The sequence below is a fragment of the Chrysemys picta genome, chromosome 12, assembly GCF_011386835.1.
Source record: "Chrysemys picta bellii isolate R12L10 chromosome 12, ASM1138683v2, whole genome shotgun sequence".
Lineage (NCBI taxonomy): Eukaryota > Metazoa > Chordata > Testudines > Emydidae > Chrysemys > Chrysemys picta.
In genome coordinates, this window is record NC_088802.1 from 11,023,121 (window position 1) to 11,036,857 (window position 13,737).

The following is a 13,737-nucleotide window of genomic DNA, read 5'->3' on the forward strand; positions in this document are numbered from 1 at the left end:
GGCTCCTCTACAGCTGCTCCTGAGTCCAGCCCGGGACTTCCCTGCAGCCCTCCAAGCCACTCGCTCTGCTAATCCCGGACATTGTGAGTGCTTTACAAATTCCCCCCGGACGCTATTTTTAGCACACAAAAGGAGGACATGTCCGGGGAAATCCGGACGTATGGTAACCCTAACCTCTGCCCCTCAGGTCCCCTCTGCTCCTCCTGCAGCTGCACAGGCCCCCATCCTTGGTGCTGCAGGGAGGGAGGGAGGGAGGGAGGAGGAGCTTCCAGGGCTCATAGAGCTAAGAGGCCAGAAGGTTGGGAAGACAGGAGTCCTCCAGGCTGTAGGGGCTGGGATAACTGTGGGAAGAGAAGCCCATTTTTCCATTCCCAGTGGGCTGTTCCCCCCCCCCCCCATTTCTCGGAGACACTGTCTCACTCAGGATCCCCAGAGTCCTCCCGGACCATAGAGAATAGTGGCAAACAGGCTGCACAATCCCTGGGGCAGTGAAGAGATTGGCTTGTCTACTTAGGCGCCAACTTCTAGATTTTCTGGGGGGTGCTCGACCCCCCACTCCATCCTATGCCCCACCCCCACTCCATCCCTTCTCGCCCCCTCTCCTGGGGTGCTCCATATTCAACTGGTGTCTCCCAGTACTGGGGGGGGAACGGTATAAAGGTCAGGTCCCGTGTCCCCGCACCCAGCCTTGGGGACAGCGTTGTCTCCCAGCCCCATGCTACCCAGGGCCGACGAGTGGGGCGGAAGCCAGTACAAATTACCGGGGCCCGGCTTCCCCTGCTTGCCCCCCCCTAGTCGGCCCTGGTTAGCCAGTCTGCCCTTGCTGGGGGGCCTGAAAAAATTCCAGAAGGGGGTCCGGGGCCCGGCTTCCCTCCTCCTCTTAGCCGGTCCACCCTTGCTGGGGGGTGGGGGGAAAAAAATTTCACGGGGGCCCGAACCCGCTCTGGGCGCCCTGATGCTACCTGCGGGGTGTGTGGATGTGCGCTTTTTCCTCCCACTGCATCAGCCCCTCCTCATAGCATGTTCAGCTGCTGTCTCTGGCGGGCAGGAGCCCAGAGAGGAGCAGGAAGGAGCCACTTTTAACACCAGCCCCTCTTGCTGGGGTGGCTGCCTGAGAGAGTCTGGCTGGGAAGGTCGCTTTCGCTCCCTACCTGGGCTCGGGTGCCAAACTCTGGCACCTGAGCCCAGGCAGGGAGCAGAAGTCACCTCCCCAGCCAGGCTTTCTCAGGCAGCTGCCGTGCAGTGATGCAGAGCAGTGTCTCAGTGGCTGGCCTGGTAGGGGCTTCCCAGCCCTTCCACTCCCAGCATCTGGGCCATGCATTGCCCAGGCCCGCCCCACCTCTTCCTGCCCCTCCTCACCCATCGCCTCCGGCATGCCAGTAAACAGCTGATGGTGGTGGGTGGGAGGCTCTGGAGGGGATGCTGATGAGCTGATTGGCGGGGCCCACCCCCAGCAGGCGGCCGGGGGGTGGGGGGAAAGGAGATGCTTGCCAGTGCGTGATCAGAATTTTTTTCTAGGGCAATGAAATTGGCTTCTCTACCTCGCTCACTTGAATGCTCTCTATGGTTTGACAGTCCAGAGGCTGCACGGAGTTGAGACCCGAAGCAACCTCCAGGGTCACAGAGATAAAAAGTCCACAGGCAGAGATCGTACAGACTAGGGTGTGTGAGGCTAAAGAGGCTGATCTCAGGACCCCCAGTAGGATATTCCACCCCCACTCCCGACCTCCCCCCCCCGCCGTGTCTCAGGGACACAATCTGAGCTGGGATCCTGGCCCCACCCAGAGCCAGGGTTGGATTCTCTCCCCAGGGATGGAGCCCGACGGGAAAGTGAAGATCGAGGCCTCGTCACCAGCATCGATAAATGTCACCTGCCCCCGGTCACAATCCAGACAAACCCGGATCCTGCTGGGGGCCCGGTGCCATGGCAGGGGGGTTATAGGGGAGGTCAGAGCCCGGATCTGACCCCACCACCGCTCCACAGCCCAGATCCCTTCCTCAGGGCTCAGGCTGATCACCCCCTTCCTCCTTACAGATTCTCTGGCCACCCCCACAGCCCAGCGTTCCCCATCCCCCACCTCCACCTCCCAGCAATGTCTCCCCGAGGTGAATCCCTCACAGCTCAGCACACACAGCGCAGTGTCAAATCTCTCAGGGTCATGGGGCAGATCCTGCCATGTGTCTCCCCATCTCACACTTTTCCAATCCGCAGACAGGATGAGGTCAGGATGAGCCGTGTCTGGATCCAGAGTCACATTCACTGGGGTGGAGGGTATAGAATCAGAGTGTTAGAAGCAGAGCTCAGCCCTCGGGGTGGCTGGAACCATTTTTCACACTCCCCAGCAGCCCTGTTCTGGCTGGGACAGGCCTGGATCCCAGGGGGCTGCCTCTGTCCTGGGCACTTGAGGCTGACCAGAGATGTGTCTGCAGTTCCTCAGCCTGTTTCTCATTTGCTTGCAAAACCTTCAGCTCCCAGCTCCCGCTCCTGGGGCGGCTGCATTCCCAGTGGCAGTGACACAGCCAGGAAGGTGTCAGAAGCTTTCATTGAGGAGGGAACAGAGGGGACGGGTACCAGCTTAACACCCCCCGCCCGCCGAGAAATTCCATCTCCTAATGCAGCCTCCACTCCCAGGCCAGGGAACAGAGAGGAAGGTGCAGCATTGGGGAAGAGCTGCTTATGACCAGAGAGCGGGAGGTGGCACTGGGTGGGGGAGCCCCATCCCCAGCCTGGAGAGAAGGGAGGAGCTGACAACATCACAGGAAAAGCATCTCACCAATCCAGGAAGCAGTGAGCAGCTCCAATGGGAGAGCCCTGCCCTGCCCAGAGGAAAGGCCGGATGTTGGAGAAGCGCGATGGGGAGTCTCTGGGTAAAGCAGAGGGATCTGTGAGCCGTCAGGGCAGAGAACTCTGCTCGGGTGCTGCTCACGGAGAGTGTTTCTGTTCAGCAGCCTGGGCATGAACTCAGCACTAACTTTGGTGTCAGGATTATTTGTATGATGTCGGCTTCAAATCCCCCCAGGTGTTCCGGAACCTTGGTAGAAGTTGGGGGGGAGGGGCCCATGAGGGCCCATCACCTGCGGCCCCGCCCACTCCGAGGCCCTGCCCCCTCACCATGCTGGGAGCCTTGGCCACTGTGGAGAGCCCCTGACCCTACACCTTCCCTGGGCTGGTGTCCGGCGGGCCTGGGAGCAGCCCCCGGCCCATGTTCACACTCCCCAGAGCGCACCACCTCACGGCAGGTGGAGGGTGCAAGGTTCCCCAGTACTGCCCGAGCTCCCTGGGTGACAGCTGAGCTCTGGCTTCTGGCCTGGCCAGGGGGCAGGGGGCAGGGCCTCGGGGGAAGAGGAGCAGGGGTGGAGTCTGAGAGGGGCCAGTGCCGGAAAGAGGCTGCAGTCTCACCCTGTCTGTGTGCTCCGAGTGGTTCCCCTCTTTTTGTCTCCAGTGCAGACGGCAGAGTGTCTGCAGGGGGAAAGGATAAGAGAGGGGTGAGATTTCAGGCTTTCATATTTATAACAGCATCCCCACTCTGAACTCAAAGAGCTGTGTTTTCATCATGACAGAGAGACAGACAGAGAGGCCCAGAGACACACTCAGGTATTTAATATAAAAAGGTCTGAAACCTTAATCTATTTCCTTTCTCATTCAGGCATCTCTCAGCAATGGAACCAGCGTCCTTGCAGCCTCACAATCGGTCCAGGACAGATAATCTGTAAATGCGATTTTCTTTTCCCCTCATCATCCCCTCCCACCCTTCAGACCCCAGTTGGTTTCTCTCATTCACTTACTGCTTTTTGTCATAACCTAGACGTAGATCATGCAAAGACATCATCATAAGAGCAACTTTACCCACTTTGGTCCCTTTGACACTCACGGGATGTTGAGAGTTTGCAAAATCCTGGTTCTAATTGTGGGTTGTTGGGTTTGTTTACTCAGTATCTCTAAAGAGAGCAGCATGAAGGAGCCCTCGTCCTTCATAGGCAGAAATAGGAATAATAATAGGATCATAGGACTGGAAGGAGCCTCGAGAGGTCATCCAGTCCAGTCCCCTGCATTCATGGCAGTACCAAGCACCATCTAGACCAGTGGTCTCCAACCTTTTTCGTCTGGCAGGCGCCAGACGACGAGCCACGGAGGACCGTGGCGGCGGATGAGCATCCGCCAAAATGCCGCCGACAAGCAGCGTCATCCAGAGGCGTCGCCGCCAAAATGCCGCCAATTTCTCTGGATGACGCTGCTTGTTGGCGGCATTTCGGCGGCGACACCTATTGTCGTTGCTGCTTGTCAGTGGCATTTCGGCGGATGCTTGTCCACCGGCCAGTACGCGAGCGCACTTAGACGCCCTGGCGGGTGCCATGGTACCCGTGGGCACCACGTTGGGGACCCCTGATCTAGACCATAGGATGAAACAATAAGATCTTTTTATCAATGTGGAAATTGAGGTGGGGGAAGGTTGGCTCCATGGGCCAGATTCACCCCTGTACCCGCAAAAGGAGAGAGGGGAGAGGCCATTTGTGACTCTGCTGTTCAGGGTAATCAAGGCGATAAATTAATTATGAACCAATTGATTAGTGCCGTTGTGTTCCCACAGTCTCAGATACTTAACCTAATTTCCCCTCCTACATCCCTTCTAGGTACCTTTGAACTTCCTCAGAGTCTCCAATAGTGCAATAGTTTTCTGGAAGTAACCATTGACCCGCTCTTCCAGTTCAGGAGAAATCTCCTCTGGCTGCTGGAACGTCCCCTTCTCACACCTGCAGAAAAATAATTTCATGTGATTATATTGCATTTAGTGACTGATTATAAGTTTTTATTAGTGAGTTGCTGCTCTAATAGGCCTGGAGTTAGCATTCCTCAACTTCTCTCAGCCTCAGAGCAGGTGCAGCACAGGCCATGGCCATGAAATGTTCCCCTCAAAGGACCCATTAATATTCTTCTACTCTGGCCTGGAGAGATCAGCTCTGGGGACAAAAGGGGAATTTAATCTCCATGGACAATTCACTCCATGGCCTCCTGGTGATGTGCTGTAGAAATCTGCCGACTAGGAATTAAACTGAGACACCAACTCCCCCCTCCCCAGCTCATTCCACACAGGTCTCCAAATAGTCCTCAGGTGGGAAAGACTCTTGACCGCTGCTGCCCTGGGCTGAATGGTAACCAGTGCCCCAGCAGTGAAAGGCCCATATTCCATCCCTAAAACCCTGAGGCAGCCAGTCCCTCAGGGAGGTGACATCCCTAGGAAATACTTGAGGTCAGTCTTTCCCACTGAATGGAGAATTCCAGAGTCTTCTGTGCAGGGTGAGACCCTCTGGATGATGTTGTTCAGAGAGGGTTCGTATCCAGCATGAGACCTTCCTCACACATTTTGCTGTAGAGCCCTGGCGAGATGCAGTGCTAACATCACCACCAAGCTTTTTCACAGTGTTGTGAAGTGTGAGGAGGAGTGAGAGAAAACCACATACCTGCTCAAGGTGTTTCTGACATCCTAGAGGAGAGAGAGAGAAAAGAATCTCAGTCCCTTCTCGTGGGTGAATACCCAATTCGTCTGACGAAGTGGGTATTCACCCACGAAAGCTTATGCTCCAATACATCTGTTAGTCTTAAAGGTGCCACAGGACTCTCTGTTGCTTTATACAGATCCAGACTAACACGGTTACCCCTCTGATACTCAGTCCCCTCTGACACACACAGGGGATCCCAGGGAAGGGATTTAGGAAGTATGGGGGAAGAGAGACCCTACGCTGGCCCCAGGGCCATGGATTCCCTGAGCTAATGGGACTTTCCCTTCTCTTATATCTCTGTGTCTGTGACTCTGCAAAGAACAATAGTACTTCACCTGTCAGCAATGCACATGCCGAGTTACACCAAGATCTCTGTCTGCTGGACCCCAGTGCTTTGAATTCAGGACCCCTCCCTTCCCTGTGTGGGGATCTCAGATGTGTCGCACTCAGTCTCACCTGCAGGAATTCACTTGCTGGCTTCTGACACTTCCCCTCCAGCTCACTGATCAGCTCACTGAGATGGGAAATCTGCTCGGAGAGTTTACTGACATTTTCATTCTGGATCCTCACAATCTCCTCGTCCAACTTGTCCAGCTGGGCCAGCAGGAGACGCTCTTGTTCCTCCAGGAACTGCTGCAGTTGCTGAAATTCAGACACAATCTTCTGCCTCTCGGTTTGTGTCTCTATCTATGTATGAAAATAGGGCAAGGGCTGGTCAGGGACACGGATGGAGCCCGGGGTCCTTTCATGGAGAGCTGAGTGTGGAGGAGGAAGATCTTCTTGGAAAATTCTAAGATCCTGTTAGTGCAAGAAATGACCAGACACAGTGGAGAGCACTTCACAGGGACATTCAGTTCACTTGGGGAGGATTTCTGGGAAAGCCACAAGGGCAAGACATTAACTTATTAACTGAAATGGAAGCTTAGGTCTTGTCTACTCATAGATCTAACCCAGCAATTCACCATCAGGGAGGAACACACACAAGCCCACATTCATCAAGGCCACAGAGGAATCTGCCTCCAAACAGACCACCCACTGCCAGTCCCTGCTGGTTAATAACAACAGGCACCTACCAGATACTCCCAGCTTTTCCCTTCTCCAGTCACTTTTAATTCCAGCAGCTTTTCTCTCTCTTCCCTCAGAGTCTTCAAATGGGCCTGAAGTTTTTCCTGAAGAAACAGAAATGATTCAGGAAGTTTTTGTTTTGAGGGTTGAGAGGGGTGTGAACTGAGTGTTTTTTTCACCCAAACCTAAGATGACTGTTGGTCCCAATCGCTTTGTGACATCAGGGCCACGAAGGAGATGAAACCTCATTAATGGAGACTGAGAGCGTGTCATATTCCAACTTGTTACCAAATCAGGTTCAGTCTCTTTAGTAATTGGAGAGAGATCTCAATTATAAGCAAGCTTTACTGGTATTTATGAATTGATTAGTGGTACAGCGCAAAACAGGGCACTGGAGTCACATGGAGGTGAATCAACAAACCTGTGTTTGAGAAGCGTTAACGAACAAAGTGATACAATTCCCAGAAGCCACCAGGGTTTCAATGTGGGCTGGGATTTCAGCCTTGAAGCCTTGGGGACTGCACTAGTTAGACAGAGCTGGTCTAAGCACCGGGGCAAAGCCCATGAGACGTCGGGAGGCCATTCGTCTGGATTGACGCTGCGCAGTCCCAGTTTTGTGGTGCACTATCCCTGTCCAGTAGGTACTCAGCACTGGACGTGGCTTTGTCTGGTGCAAAAGAGAAAGGAGGAGGCTGAGGATGCAGGAGGACACCCTTGAGGGTGGGGGCGGGGCTGGAGGTGGCACCTCCATGCCCAATGATGCAGGTGGGGGCGTGCTCACAAAGGCGGTGGGGGGCCCACACAGGGTGACTGATGCAGGTGAGGACGGTCCCCTGCAGGCAGGCGTGGGGATGTCCCATGTTCTGTGGATGCCTCGGTGACCACCCTAATTAGACACGATGCAGATTTGTATAAAGGACGGGTTGGGGTTTGCCCCAGTATTGTCCTAAACCCTTTCCGTGGCAATGCCCCCTGGGCAGGTACCCCACGGTCCCATTCCCTGGTAAAGATCCCAGAAGCAGTGGATTCTGGGAGATTTCAAAAGGCTGCCTGGTGGGACTAATGGAAACATGTTAGCTGGTCTTTGCCCACCTATACCACAGAACAGTTCAAACTTCAGGCTGACACAGGTCAGCACCTCCTAGGAGTTAATTTTGCTTCTATCCAGTCTAATCCCAGTGGTATTTGGCATGGACCTCCGCTGTCTGGAGCCCTTTTGTGTGTGGATTTAAGGTTCTTGGGGTCCCACACAGTGTTTAGCCCAGTGATCTCCTCTAGTGCAGGCCGGCAGCATCTGAATTTAACCCCTCATGAAGCAACACAGGAATTCAGAATCCCAGTGAGAAATTTCATCTCCCTGCTGGGCCTGGGACCTTTATCAAGGATCTTTCCCTGCTAATGGACACACTTCATCAGGGGGGAACTGACACTGAGGTCTAGTGGTCAGGGCCCTGGACTGGGTCTAGGAAGACCTCAGTTCTATTCCCATACACCGATGACCCTGGGCAACTCACTGTCCCTTCTGGGCCTCAGTTTCTCTCCTACCCTTTGTTTGTCTTGCCTATTTATGCTGTAACCTGCTCAGAGAAGAGATTATCCCTTGCTGTTTTTTGTGCATGGCCCAGATCCAATTTGGGGTCTGTAAGGGCTACTGTGATGCAAAAAAGGTAATCACAATAATAGGCGGCAACTTCCACTGTTCCCGGTGGGTGCTCGACCCCACCCCCACCACTGGTCCCACCCCTGCACTGCCCTCTTCCCGCCCTCATTCCACCCCTTCCCCAAAGTCCCCACCCCCATTCCACCCCCTTCCCCCAAGTCTCCGCCTCCTCCCCTGAGCGTGCTGCATCCCCGCTCCTCCCCCCCGCCTCCTGGAAAGTCCTAAGTGCTGCCAAACAGTTGTTTGGTGGCAGGAAGCACTGCGAGGTAGGCAGAGGAGGAGGTGAGGTGGCACGGGGATGGAGGGGAGCTTGGCTGCTGGTGGGTGCAAAGCACCCACTCATTTTTCCCCATGACTGCTCCAGCCCCGGAGCACCCATGGAGTCCGCGCCTATGATCATCATAATAATTTATATTAAACAAATCAGTAACAAGAACAGGGGGAGGGATAGCTTAGTGGTTTGAAAATTGGCCTGCTAAACCCAGGGTTGTGAGTTCAATCCTTGAGGGGGCCATTTGGGGATTTAGTTGGGGATTGGTCCTGCTTTGAGCAGGGGGTTGGACTAGATACCTCCTGAGGTCCCTTCCAACCCTGATATTTTATGACTTCTATTCTATGAACTGCTTGTAACTTCCCCTTCTCCAGGCTGAGGGGAACACATTCAGATAGATCAGTCTGCAGCTCTTCTGAGTCAAGCTTCACTGAGCATTTCACAGCTTCCGTTGTGTTAAGGGTGGTTTGAAAAGGACTCAGTATCTTAGAAAAGTTTCCCACCTCAGGAGGTGTCTGTAAAGATTTTATATGTTGCCAAACTACCAAATCATTAATTTTCTTATAGCATCTCCTATACCATGAAGGCCCTACAGAGCTGAATGATGTGTCACACCTGTGCCATGTACTTTTCAGTGAAATTAGCCTGTAATTAAAATCCAAAGTTATTACCCATTAAACTCGACAGCAATTCCCTACCTTGTACTCCTGGGCAGCTTCCTCTACGGGAACCACCATGTGAGCTCTGTGCGCTTGGGACAGATGGCAAACTAGACAGATCGAAGTTTCATCATCTTTACAGAACAGTTTCAGAGCTTCCTGGTGTTCCCCACACACCCCATCTCCTCCTGCTCCCTTCGCTGCCTCATATGCCTGTAAACTCAGCCGATTGGCGATTTCTACCATGTTTGCCAGCTGCCTGTTGGGCCTGAGGTTTCTCTGTTGCACAGTTTCTCTGCACTGAGGGCAGGAGGCAGCTGTATCGGATCCCTCCCAGCACTGGGCGATGCAGGCTCGGCAGAAATTGTGCCCACAGTTTGTAATCACTGGGTCCTTAAAATACTCCAGACAAATGGGACATGTAGCTTCCTCCTGGAGACTTTCCATGGGGTTCTCTGCAGCCATGGCTCCCTCTGGGTAGTGTAACAGGGTAAGAACTAAGAAGTTTCAATTTCCTCTTGACTTCACACTCTGCCTCGCCTGCAGCAACAACTGGGTGTTTCCCTTCCTGGACTGATGCACACTGTTTGCTGAATTGGAAGGAGCCCACTGGTAACAATTCAGCTCTGAGGGTTTAGTGAAAAATATACCTCTAGTGTTCTGGTCCTGCAGTCAGCCCCCTGTGCTGGTGTGCGGGGGGCACTGGGGCTTCACGTGGACATCAGCATCTGCCTGTCCTGATGAGCTTGCAGGAACAGGGTGGGTCTGTGTGTCTAAGGAGTGATAGTCAGGCTTGGTAGAATTCATTTTTTAATATAAAATGTTGACAGATGTTTATTTTTAACCAATTTTTATGCTTATTGATTTAAACATTCACAGGTGCACAAAAATGTGGATTTTAAGCATTTCATTCCAATTTTTATCAATTTAAATGTTCACAGTGGTGGGACATTTAGGGCGGGATCAGACAATATTTGGGTCAGACGATAACTATTTAATGACAGCAGAGACAGATTCAAAAAGTTAAAGCTTCATAGCCATTAAAATAGAGATTGTCAACATCACATTACTGTGCCTATTGGTAAATTTTAATTATTATCAATGGAAGTATTTTTTCATGGTCTCTGTGTGTAAATCAACATTTGCAGACATCAGCCGATAAAGTCTAATCCTTCCAAGTCCAGTGATATGAAATTCACAGGCCAAAACCTTGGTTATGCTGGTATCAACATTTCAAAGCCTGATTCTCATGTATACTGAGGCTTCTTTGGCTAAATGTAAAGGAGCCACAGCGTCACCAACACTCATGATTTTATAAGGAGTCTTATAATATTTGGTATGTTTGTTAAAGCCCCAACTCCTGGAAGCATGTGATGAGGTGAGACTCTTGGCTTTTGTTTCCTAAACAAAGGAAGTTTCCAGTTTTCTTGGTTGCAGAGAAAAAAAAAACTATAAAAAGTGTGATCTGAGTGTAGCATAAAGGTCTGAGAAGAATAGAAAGAACCCAACATTTATTATTGTTACGTTTAAGTAAGTCTCATGGTTTTTAAGGCAATTAAGGGGTCCTGACTCATCATTTTAAAAAGTTTGGGACTGGCAAGACTGTGAGAATTCAGGCCTTAAATCGCTATCTGCTACCCATGGAAAGCCCCCTAATTTAGTGCCCTGATTTATCTAAAACAGCAGAGTTAATGGAAAGGGAAATAGAAAGGCCAAGGTGTGCGAATGCGCATAGGCCCAAGAAGCAAATGAGGACAGCCCCACTGGACTGGGGGTGAAGTAAAGAGATAAATTAGAACTTTCATTTTTTTATATAGGTCCTTAGAGCCTTTGCTGGAGACAAGACCTGAAAACATGAACTGATCACTGCCAAGGCAGCATTGCCAGCATCACATAAACAAAAACCAGGAGATTGGCTGAAGGAAACATGAGAGTTTTTTTTTTAAATTACATTCTGGACTTTTTGTTTGTTCTGAACATTCAGGATTCACTCTGGTCACATTCTCAATCTTTTCTACTCAGCCTTGAGAGCAAGAAAGTGATCTTTGTTAGAGTGAGCGCTGAAATTGCCACCTGATCATGGGATTCCAGGAGCTGGGGCATTAAAAGAAACAGCAGCTAGCGAAAGAGTCAGTGTGAAATCAGGAAAGTTTGTGACAACCCCAGTGTGATGTTTTTGTGATTTGATGTGGACAGGAAACAGCTGCACTTCTAGCTATTGCAGGTCCTTATCTGGCCCCCATTACCTCACAAACTTCAATGTGCTGAGCCGCACCATACTGCGGATGGGGAAGGGCTCTTACCGCCATTTTAGAAGAGGGGAAAGTCAGACCCAGACAAAATAAATGACTTGCCTAAATTCACACAGAACAGGGAACGGAACCTGGGTCTGCTCAGGGTAACTTAGCACCTTAATTGCTGGGCAAACCTTTCCCTCTGCAGCCGGAACCTGGGAGGAGAGGATAAGGGGACAGAAAGATGGATGCGCTCACAGAGTTTGTCTGATAATCATCTCACTGACGCTCCCCACAGGCACTAGGACAGTCTGTGCAGAGTCAGGTCATAACAGTGATGTCACCAGTCCTTGATGTGGTCTTTCAGGGGGACTGGCTTTCTTTGGTTAGCCCCTGATCCATGTCTAATTAGACCTAGCAGGCTACATCTGTAGCAGCAACTTGGTACCTGGGTATTACCCCTTTTATAGCACTCAGTCATTTCCCTTGTTGGTTGCAGCTGTGGGTGCCTGCCTCTGTGACTGGCAGTTGAGGCAACCGCATGGAAGTATGGTCAGGCTGTTTGCCTGCAGGCAGGAGAAGGTCCCCTGCCTGTACAAAGCTCTGGTCAGTATGGGGTGTTATAGACCCCGGTACAGGTGGACAGGAGGGAAAGTGTATGATTTTTTAGGCCTGCTTTAAAATGCTTAGGCCATCTCCGAACACCCAGTCACTTTCTGTGCTCAGCTATTGGGCCCAACTGCCTACAGCTCCATCTCCCCCAGTCCTGTCTGCATTCCCTAGACAGGCTTCTCCACCAGGGACCCCCTGTTTCCAATAAGATTCCTGTGCAGACAAGTATGAGAAACAGAGACACAAACATCTCTCCCTCATGCACAGTCTCTGCCCCTGATCTGGTAGGGAACTAAAGTAAAAAGCAGCCCACAGGAGCTGTGGGGAAGTAAGTCTCCTCCCTACCCCAGCAGCTCCCCCAGGGCAGTAACCCAGGGCCTCCCCAACCACCACACGGACAGAGGCTGAAAGTCCATCTGATGGTGGCTCAGGGGTCTGTGGAATGTGCTGGGATCTCAGCCTGGGCCCTAGTGGGGCAGGTGACCCCCATCTCACACAACCACACCCAGTTTTCTCCACTTTTGTCAATCCCAGCAGCAAGGCCAGGGACTCAGTGGTGCAGGGAGACCAAGCTCCTGTCTCCTGCGTGAGGGTTGGGACCGAATGGCAGAAGGCAATGGGTGTGAGGGGAGCTGGCACTAGGGGTCCTGGACTGCACAGGGTGTGGGATAAACAGAGAGCTCTAGGGGTCCCTGGTTCAGTGCTGGGTGTGCTGGCCAAGAGAGCAGCTGTCATACCAGTTCTTAGCCAGGCAGCCACTACTTCTCTTTCCCCTCCACAGTCTCCCCAGCTCCTGGGGACTCCTGGCTCTTTGCGAATGGCAGCAAGTGTGAGGAGAGCTGGCGCTGGGGCTCCTACGCTGTACCGGGGATGGGCTAACCAGAGATCTCCTGTCTCCAAGGCTCTCAGGCCACTTGTCCAGTCTGGCTGCAGGAGGGGATCTGGGAACAGACAGAGGGGGCCTGGGAGAGTCTGGGGGAGCAGCCACCTGAGATCAGACATGGAAATCCAGCTGTGGTGAGAAGGGAACACTTACCAGGGATGTGGCTGGTTACAAGGGCTGCCCTACAGCTGGATACAATGTTGCAGCTATTTAACACGTTGCATGGTGGGATTCATATGTTCCATCAGCCACTGCTCTGGGCTCCCCCACTTACCTGGAGCTGTTCTCTGCAGGGGGAGTGTCCCTGGGGGCTGGTAACTCCTCCCCTCCCCAAATCACCCAAGGTCCTGGGTTCTGGGGGAGAAATATTCAGGGACCAGGAGGATGGGCTCTGGGGAGGACACTGGGGATTGAATGGTTGGGGCTGGTGGAGCTGGGAAGCAGGAGGAGCTGGGTGCTGGGCTATCGAGGGTTTGGGGATCATGGGATAAGAGGTGAGGGAGAGCACCAGGCAGAGAAGTGCTGCCTCTCCTCATTCACCCCCTCTGCCCCTTCTCCCTGACCTCTCTGCATTCAGACAGTGCCACTGAGAGGGGCTGATTCCCACAGGGCCTTTTGTGGGGGTCTTGGAGATCCCACCGCTGCCTCCACAGCATCAGCCTCAGAGCAGCTTCTCTGTGGTAGGAAATGTGGTCAGGATTAGCCAACCCCTCTCTATGACCCTCCACCAGGTTTCCTGGTGCAAACTGTGTGACGCTGGCAGACCAGATGCACCAGCTCATGCCAGAGCCCTAGGCCTGTTCACGTGTGTATTAGGCTACATTAAAGTGATTGTTAAATGTATAAGAGTGTAT

At 52.5% G+C, this 13,737-nt stretch overlaps 1 protein-coding gene across 1 annotated transcript; it reads right to left on the minus strand.

Moving 5' to 3' along the window:
• Positions 1-1,382: 1,382 nt before the first annotated feature.
• On the minus strand, positions 1,383-9,678 carry LOC103307084 (zinc finger protein RFP-like). The gene is made up of 7 exons (XM_042845737.2): positions 9,194-9,678; positions 6,573-6,668; positions 5,956-6,186; positions 5,461-5,483; positions 4,637-4,752; positions 3,401-3,460; positions 1,383-2,260 (listed from the first exon to the last, which is right to left on the minus strand). Exons 1-7 carry the CDS (start codon positions 9,617-9,619, stop codon positions 1,746-1,748), a joined length of 1,467 nt encoding a protein of 488 aa, XP_042701671.2. The 5' UTR covers positions 9,620-9,678; the 3' UTR covers positions 1,383-1,745.
• Positions 9,679-13,737: the final 4,059 nt, after the last annotated feature.

Coding starts and splice junctions, on each gene's coding strand:
- LOC103307084 (XM_042845737.2), bottom strand. CDS start 9,619: ATGGCTGCAGAGAACCCCATGGAAAGTCTCCAGGAGGAAGCTACATGT. Junction 6,669..9,193: donor AAGCTGCCCAGGAGTACAAG/GTAGGGAATTGC, acceptor CTGTTTCTTCAG/GAAAAACTTCAGGCCCATTT. Junction 6,187..6,572: donor GGAAAAGCTGGGAGTATCTG/GTAGGTGCCTGT, acceptor TTTCATACATAG/ATAGAGACACAAACCGAGAG.